Here is a 9806-nt window from a genome sequence, read left to right on the forward strand (position 1 = left end):
CATTCTGCTGATGCGCTCATATCTGATTTCACAACAAGTTTGACAGTAATTGAGTTAGTTTGAACTAAGTCCTTTCTTCTCTCCAAATGTGAATCCAATAGAGCTTTGAGTTGATTTATATTTGTTGCATCGATGACATGTTGTGGGAGTTTGTTCCAAGCATCCACTACTCTATTTGCAAGGAAGTGTTTTCTAGGATTAGATGCAAAAGGCGTTTTGGTAATTTTTTTTGAGTGTCCACGGAGATTTATATTTTTATTAGTAGTGAAGATTTGTTGGATGCTAGGGCAACTGTAATGTATCGTAATGTATCGGTTCCATAGACATATGAATATTAGTAGACCTGCCCTAAGTGATTAAAAGCGTATTATCCCCACTCCCCATACCGGTTCCATTGGAGCCGGCTGTGCTCGCGTATGACCTCAAGTGAAATTTGAAAATGTGACGTCATCATTCTTGTGCGAACTATGGTCGAGGCATCATCGGTTCATTTTACGAAATAACACGGCAAAATGTTGACTTGTACTATGAAAACTTGTAAAAATAGATGTGAAAAAGAGAATAAACCCAATTTTCGTATTACATTCCATATATAAGCATTATTTTACTTTATTTTAAGCATATTCACATCGTATAATATGAATCAGTTGTTACTATCACATCGAGAAACGTCTGGACGCGAAACACAAAGCTGGTTGGTTGCTGGGAAGTAAATTATGAACATTTATAAAAGTGTCTTAACTAAATACTTAAACGAAATATTCGACTCTGAAAATAGAACCAAATTTGGACTTCGCAAATTTGTTCATAACGTGGCGAGTAATTTGCGCTCCCATGTAAAAATGTCTATTCATTCAAAAGCAGATTTTACTTTTAAGAAGTAAATGGTGATATTATAATGCGAGATGCCTATTTACTGTCAGATTGATTTATTGACGAATCACAGTCAGCTTCACTCCCTTCGTTCTTCAACAGTTGATTTTACCCCTCGCCATTATCTTCTCGTCTATTAATTCCTATGTCTGTGATCGGTTCTAATTTTTGGGGATTTGGTAGTGAGACAATGAAAGATAGTGGTTGTGATATCACAGCGTTTATTTGAGTCAGTAGTGCTGTTGTGAGATGACTCTGGACCGATGACGATGATTTTTTTTTTTTTTTTTTTTTATATTTACTCCACACAGGAGGCCCTGAAGAAAATAATTTCCCTCAGGGCCTATGTCATCTTTGGGGATGCTGTGTGGAGGGTCTTTTTGTGGAGAGGAAGGAGTGAACATGGGTCTTGAAGAGTCCCATGTTGTAGGTATGATACCAGTAGATACCAGGCGGCGATGACGGGCGTGGAGTGGTCGAGGCGCTAAAGTCGGTGGCTCGACACCGCGTTGGTGGAGACCGGACTTGATGATGTGTTCAGCACTGGGGATGACGTGGAGTCTTCCTTGTACTCCAGTGTGAAAAAGGATAGCCGAAGGTATGATGGACATGGTCAGCAGATGCGCGGGAGATGCAGGCCAGTATCGATGTCGCGGGACCGAGATGCTGACCGGCGAAGGCGTCGCAGGGTCTAGGCGCGTGAGGAGCGCAGGCCAGAGATGATATCCGGGGCCAAGGCGCTGATGTAATCCCGAGGAGTCCATGATAATCCGTAGCCTTTCTTATAAAGTCCGTGCAGAGCTGGGCGTAGGTGAGTAGGTCTGTGGCCTGTAGTTAATAGGTAGCGAGCCGTCGCAGAGCTCGCAGGTTGGTCACTGTTTTAACTGCCAATTAATGATAGACTGAGTACGTCTCGATCCCCCGTTATATAGCCGCCCAGTGCATGAAAATATTTGGGCGTGTAGGTAGGTGCTCCGAAAGCTACGATGCGTTTTGATTCCCGAATATTCTAGTAGCATCGCTACAAACTTATTGAACTCCTCGGATCAAATGATTGAACTGTCATTTATTAATGTTTCTGTTTTAGGGACCTGAAGTCAAACAACATATTCTTGCACGACGACCTGTCGGTGAAAATCGGAGATTTCGGTCTGGCAACTGCCAAGGTCCGCTGGTCAGGTAATATCCTCGTGTATTAACAGAGTGTACTATGCTCCCAATCTTCCTCAGTTTCATCTCCTAGCCCTTCCCACTCGTTAGATAGTCCACAGTTGCGTGCGTAAAGTTTTTGTTGGCAGCAGGAAAATCTAAAGTCATGGTGTTTGAAAGAGAGAATACGAAAACAGTGTGCAATATAGTTGTGAATGAGGAATACTTGGAATAGGTGGATGAGTTTGTGTATTTAGAAGTATGTTTACCAGAGATGGGAAGGCTGACAGAGATATTGAAAAAAGGGTAAATGCAGGAAACTCCATTAATGGAGGACTAAACGCAGCTGGCGCTAACAAAAATTTGTCCAAAGAAGCTAAGCTAACAGTCCACAATGGAGTGTTGGTACCTACCCTGATGTATGGCAGTGAGGCCTGGAATTGGCAGAGGAAGGATAAAAGTAGACGATTTGTGTAAAACCATGCGGAGATTCGCAAGGAATGCAAGGCTGATGTAAGGGGCCGTTTAAGTATTACGTAAGCAGATTTATTACAATTATTTACCCCCTCTTCCCCCTTGTCACCAAAAGTAAGCAAAGCTCTTACCCCCCCCCCCCCCTCCCATGCTTACGTAAAAATTGGTACCTATATGCATTTTTCTGTTAATGTATTCTGTCTTATAAACAATTCAACTTTGGCGAAAGAGGATCAACGGTAACACAAATATTAACTTGCTTTGATTTGCTTACAACACGTCAAATCGTCAATCGTACTGAAACGAAACAATAGATTGATGGAAGAAATTTTGACAAATGAGTAGCGCGCGGTAATTCCCCCATTCGCTTCTAAGCGAGTACCTAAACGTATTAATTATTTGTGGGAATCCCCGAATATGTATTCGGTTCTCAAACATAGACAATGTGTAAAAAAAAAATAACTACTGCTGAGCAGTGCTGACGTAATCACTATCTCGACCCCCCCACCCCCCCATGTCATAAAAAATAAGCAAAGCAAAGACCCCCCTGCCCCCCTTTAGTGCTTACATAATACTTGAACGGCCCCTAAGCGTAATAAGTAAGATTAAGAAAGTGACGCTTACATGGTTTGGGCGTGTAGAGCGAATGAAGGAAGAAAGGAGTGTAAGGAGAATATAAGATGCGAATGGGAATGGTAAAAGACACCGGGAACGCTCAAGGAAGATTATGGCACGATCGGGTGAACCAAATACTTGAGTGGGGCCATGTCAAGAGTCAGAATAATAGAAGAGTATGTATGAGACGATGTTTAAATGTGAATGAGACAAAGAGTGTGTGTCGATACTGAGTTATTTGGCGGTCTGTTCTCTCTGCCTACCTCTGTGGTGAAACGGCATGATAGTTAGTTCATTTATATTGTTATTTTATTTTGACACGTTATTTAGTAGCGTTTCGAATTGTCGTCAATGACCAGCACTATTTGTTTGAGCTATATTATATTGAATGTGGTGTTATGTTCCCAGGGTCGCAGCAGTCCCACCAGCCAACTGGCTCCATCTTGTGGATGGCCCCGGAGGTGATCCGCATGCAAGAGTCCACTCCGTATACCTTCCAGTCCGACGTGTACGCCTTCGGAGTGGTGCTGTATGAGTTGCTGGCCGGGCAGCTGCCCTACGCCAACATCAACAACAAGGACCAGGTAAACAACCCAGGGTCACAGCGGTCCATTCATACTTGTCAAAAAGTATCGAAGATGTAAGCCGTCAAAACGTTGATATTTGCTACCGGCCGAAAAGCGTTGGACAACACAGTAAATGCGTGGCCACTTCAATTACGAAGTCTTCTGTTTGGAAAATCATTACAATTGTATACGTTTTAAATGTTCAATTTGAAAGCTCATAAGGTTGTCATTTTGAGATATCAATAAACGGATTTTTCTGACGCTATTAACTGTTCAAATATATGTACACCAGAACCCAGAATTTTTTTTTAGAAAATTGTTTTTTGAATTCGAATCTCGTTAACCACGTAATGCTAGGGTTTTTTTTTAATAAGTATTTTTAAAAAAATCTGTTTTTTTTTTAAATGTTTTATTCAAAGTTTATACATTTTTCAATTAAAATATAACAATTTAAGCATATTTAATTTTTTTTAAATTAATAATTCAATTTAGTGTGATAGATTTTAAAGCATGGTGTTAAACGTAGACCCATAGTGTCTGCTAGAACTTTCACGAAAATGTGAAAACAATTTAGCAAAAACGAAATAAGCAGCTCAAACACCACGACCGATCTCTAATGCGGGCAAATTCAAATTGAGTAAAATACATTGCTAACTTTCACGAAAATGTGAAAACAATATAGTAAAAACGAAATAAGCAGCTCAAAAACACGACCAATCTCAACTGCAAGCAAATTCAAACGGAGTAAAATACATCGCTAACTTTCAAGAGCATTACTCGTGTTAGCTAAAAATAGAACGCTGCAAGTCGAAACCGACAAGCGTCACTCTGGCTAGCAGAAATTGGAACGCATTTAGCGCTCGAGCGTGATTCGTTTAAAATCATTCGACAGTTATTTTTAATGTAATTTAATTTCTCGAAAATATTTGATTTTTGCAAAAATAAATCATATAATTTTGTAAATCTGACTTTGACAAGATAGCCGTAGCGGTAAAATGATGTAAAATGTTGATTTACTATATTTAAATGACTAAAATGAGGAATGCTGTATTTTTTAAAATTTATTTGGTATACACGAGTTTGAAGCAACCTTATTGTAACATGATTTTTTCTGTGTAGATCCTGTTCATGGTGGGGCGCGGTTACCTGCGACCGGACCTGAACAAGCTGCGCTCGGACTGTCCGCGTGCGCTCAAGCGCCTCACAGAGGACTGCATCAAGTTTGAGCGGGACGAGAGGCCGCTGTTCCGGCAGATCCTCACCTCGCTGGAGGGCATGCTGCGAGCGCTGCCCAAGATCACGAGGAGCGCCTCGGAACCCAGCCTGAACCGAGCACACCTCCAGGGTTCCGACGATTTCTTCGTCTACCAGTGTGCTTCGCCCAAGACTCCGGTTAATTTCCAGTTTGGAGGCACGGGAGGCGGCGGAAGCAGCTTTCCTGCATTTTATGGCTCGGGTGCGGGGAATATTTGAAATTGTCGCCGGACCGGACGCTAAATATTTTTCTAGATTGTCTCAATTGATTGATTGAAAGTTCGATTGATTGATTGCGTTGGTTATTTCTGTCGGATGTAATGTTTTTGTGCGTTGATTTTAAAATGCGATAATGTATATTATTCTTATGGGGTTTTACTAGGTAACAATAATTAATAGTTTCTCTCTTTTTCTCTATGTAATGTTTGTATATTTGCCAATTCGTATATAACTTTATGTGATTAAATCTGTTTTTATGTTTTGGCACCATCGTATCTGACCGTATTTTATCTGACGTGTCGTTTGACGTATTTTATTATGTATTGTACTTACAACCTATAATGTAGTATTCTTATACTACATGTTGTAGCCTCCGGCGACACAAATGAAATACACATATTTTATTGAAGGCTGATGGATATCTTAAATGGCTTATCAATTGAAATGAAACTTCACTTTTGAGCGTAGAAAATTAGATTTGACAGCGTTTGTGTGCGAAAAATGTCTACACACGAAAGCTATTGCGCCTTGATTAAATTTTCTTGCCCACGCTCTATTGTAATATTTCTTACTGCTGTTAAATCAAAAATGTTAAATACAGTACAAGCTCGATAATTCGAAACGAAAACCAAAAGCCTGATGTCCGATTGAGGTTCAAATCTATTTACGTATTTAAAAATAGATGTACAAAGACAGTGAAACTCCCAGAAGGATTGATGGTGGGAATCTTCAATAATTGCTTGTTTCGTTCAAGATTACAAGAAGTTTATTAACTTTTTACTGGACAACATTACAGTTGAAAAATAAAAACATTTCTTACGCTTGAAAACATGGTGGCTTACAAATTAGGCCAAAATAGTTTCCTGCACGTGTAAATTTTTATAAATTATTATTTCCTACTTAAATTTATACAGTGCAAGTTATATTGAAAATTAGCTGATTTGTCCAACCTGAAGTATTAAAACAGTTAATCAATTGCCTTTGGATTCGATTACCGGGCTTGGATTACCGAATTATGGGTTTACTGATTACCATTAAATTACAAATCTAATTAATTGTATTACAAAGCTATTAAGGATATCTTTGACTGTTAAATTACTGAATTATTCGATTACTGAGCTCTTGAATTACCAAGCTATTGGATTACCGAACTATTAGATTACCGACCTCTTGAATTACACAGCTCTTGGATTACGGAGCTTTTGGTGACCTCTTGAATTATCGGGCTCTTGGAATACCGAACTTTTGGATTACCAAACTCTTAGATTACCGAGCTATTCAATTATTATTCTATTGGTTTACTGACCTCTTGAATTGCCTATCTCTTGGAACCGAACTATTAGATTACCGAGCTTTTGGATTACGGAGCTTTTGAATTGCTGGGCTGTTGGATTACTGAGCCTATTGATTACCGAGCTTGTACTGAGTTATAACGTCTCTTGAATAGTGGTTTGTTTCCTGTAAAGACGTTCAACTTAAATTATTTATAGGTACTTTAAATACATTCCATGTATATACTATTGTTAAATGCGTATCATACAAATATTACACTTATAGGTGAATATCGTTAAAATATAAATCTAACTCGTGGCCCAAATCATCCATGGGAGAATAGTTATTTATCTATACAGGGGTTTAAAGCAGACGCGTGACCCAAATCATCGATGGGAGAATAGTTATTTATCTATACAGGGGTTTAAAGCAGACGCGTGACCCAAATCATCGATGGGAGAATAGTTATTTTTCTATACAGGGGTTTAAAGCAGACGCGTGACCCAAATCATCGATGGGAGAATAGTTATTTATCTATACAGGGGTTTAAAGCAGACGCGTGACCCAAATCATCGATGGGAGAATAGTTATTTATCTATACAGGGGTTTAAAGCAGACGCGTGACCCAAATCATTGATGGAAGAATAGTTAATTGGTATAAAATTTGACCCAAATCATTGTTGCTAGAATAGTTAATTGCCTATACAGGCATAATGTATGACCCAAATCATCATTGGGATAATAGTCAATTGCCTATACAGGCATAACATATGACCCAAATCATTGTTGGGAGAATAGTTAATTGCCTATATAGGCATAACGTATGACCCAAATCATCATTGGGATAATAGTCAATTGCCTATACAGGCATAACATATGACCCAAATCATTGTTGGGAGAATAGTTAATTGCCTATACAGGCATACATATGACCCAAATCATTGTTGGGATAATAGTTAATTGCCTATATGTATAGGCATAATTAACAAATTCTTAATCAACTATGTATTTACAACAAAATGTCCCGCCCATTTGTTATGTATTTTTTTTATTCATCCATACTTACGCTTCTTGCTTAATTTACAATCATGTATACATAATATCTATTATTCTCTTGAATTAACTAATGTCAATATTTTATATGTCCCAGAGCTTTCCCTCCAACAACTTTTATACTATTTTGTTTTTCTGACGGTTGTGCATGTCCAAGCGTCCCTTTCTTCATCTCATTCGTCACTCTTACATATACAGAAATCTTGCAATGCAAAACCAAGAGTGTTTACAACCAAGAAACAGGAAATGTACAGATACATAATTTATCAAACAAATTGTTAATATTTTTCAATATCCATAGATTTAATCAATTCAAACTATTCTCCATAGATAATTTGGGACCTAGATGAATGCAACCGAAACAAGCTAAACTGTATTTCTCTTTACAGACAATGGTGACTGTGTAAATAAAACACGTCTCATGCAAAACATGCCTCTTATAAAAACATGCCTTGTGCAAAAAAGGTGTCGTGTAAAAACTGTCAAATCAATTAGGCTTATTAAAAATTACACAACAATGGGCTGGGTGCATTATATTGTCTTTAAAAATAGGGTAAAAATATTTTTTTCTCTATTTTTAAGACAATTTTTTCTAATAATTCCTCATACATGCAACTAGCCCATTGTATAATTCTCTAAGATTATAATATTATCATAAATTAATTATGTCTGCATATGCTAGAACTCTTTTCATTGCTAATTCAATTATTGTTCAAATATTTATATTATTTTTTATCTGATATCGTACAAGAATCCCAATTGCCTGGAGATTGATATTGATAGATAAATAAATATTTATTTTTCTTTGAAAAGCACAGCACAAATACAGAGTTAAATATCGCAATGGTGCATTTTCATATTCTTATTTTTCTAATTCATTGTACTAAAAATGTCTAATTTTAAATTGATTTTAAAAACCGCATATTCTGAAATGGTTCCAATTGGCCACAACTATGACATAAAAACCGCCACTGGCGGTAAGACGGCTGTCACCAACGTTGCCATGACATTAACGCCGCCAAATTTACAAATAAAAACAAACAAAATGTCGTTTTGGCGGCAAATCGAAAATGGCACATTTATGATCAAAATAAAAATACCTTCATTATCGTAATTTTTTTCGATATTAATAAAAAATCAGACAAAGGACAGATCAATATGATTTTTATAAATATCTGGTGTACGATTTACGAAAACATAATTTTTGTAAACAATAAGTAAGTTGTTAGTAAGCTGGCGCAATGCGGGCCACTCAGAATTTTAACTGACACGCTGAGGGTTAAGCCATTTTGCTAAATTATTTTATTTTTTAAATTAGCACGAAGAGTTCTAGATTGTGCAACAAAAATTTAATGTAATATATTAGTAAAATTGTATGAATGCGTGTAAAAGTGTTGATTATTGTATGTTTTTCTTACACGGTTGCTTTTAAAACCCGTCTTAATAATTGTTGCATATGTCATTGACATATGTGTGTCAAAAATTGTTTGATATTTTGCAAGAAATCATATTATCAGATATGATTTGAGAATTTCACGGCCAAATAGTATTACAATCATGATTTATTTTTGGGTTGTTACGTCGTGCTACACAGAATGGACCGTCTCCAGAAGGATCTCGGAACATTTTCGAGCGTGTAAACTCGGCCATCCGGACAAATCGGCAATTTTCTGAGCACTTAATTGAAACCAGCCATTAATTTGGATCACATCGAGGTAATTGAAATCTACAAAAATCCCAAGAAGTAAGAAATAAACATCATTTTTGGAAATACCCTACATTTTTTTTGTCTGGACACATTAAAATTATGGATAGTGAAAAAAAAACTATTTTAATAGACAAATGTATTATAAATATTGTTGTCATTTCATATAAAAAGTTTCATAAATTTTTCTCAAATTGTTATCGGAACTTTTGGTTTCATAGAGGTGTACATTTCAATTCTTCTGTGGTTAACTTCTATATTTGAATATAAAGCTTGGTGTTTTCTCTTTCTAACTATGACAGTAAGAGAGACACAGATTTTTTCCCAAAAGTGAACAAATTGACTCTACGGGTAATAGCTGTTTGTTCCCAGAACAGAACAAATTAGCCTTGGAGTTGATAGTTCTTAGTTTCCCGTACTTGATGGCTACACCAAAACTAATCGCCGAAAACCACATCAATTTATTATTATATTGAAATACCTGCTCTAAGAGGATTGACATGTGCAACATGGTATTACTTCTACATACATAAACACACACATAACCACAATCTACACATCTGCCCCGATAATGGACACTGTAATGCAGTCCGAAATGTTGACTAAAGAAGGAGGAAGCTTGACAT

The 9806-nt window shown here is 37.2% G+C and overlaps 1 protein-coding gene across 1 annotated transcript in view; it reads left to right on the forward strand.

Annotated features, from left to right (window-relative positions):
- Positions 1 to 7295, forward strand: part of LOC149415068 (raf homolog serine/threonine-protein kinase Raf-like) — a 30020-nt gene extending 22725 nt beyond the window's left edge. The window contains exons 9-11 of the mRNA XM_089643577.1: positions 1961 to 2052; positions 3520 to 3695; positions 4797 to 7295. Of these exons, the coding sequence (XP_089499703.1) occupies positions 1961 to 2052; positions 3520 to 3695; positions 4797 to 5150 (622 nt within the window). The 3' untranslated portion in view covers positions 5151 to 7295. The remainder of the gene's footprint in view (positions 1 to 1960; positions 2053 to 3519; positions 3696 to 4796) is intronic.
- Positions 7296 to 9806: the final 2511 nt, after the last annotated feature.

This window comes from Hesperophylax consimilis, chromosome 19, assembly GCF_061612785.1.
Source record: "Hesperophylax consimilis isolate HC1 chromosome 19, BYU_Hcon_1.0, whole genome shotgun sequence".
In the NCBI taxonomy this organism is placed as follows: domain Eukaryota; kingdom Metazoa; phylum Arthropoda; class Insecta; order Trichoptera; family Limnephilidae; genus Hesperophylax; species Hesperophylax consimilis.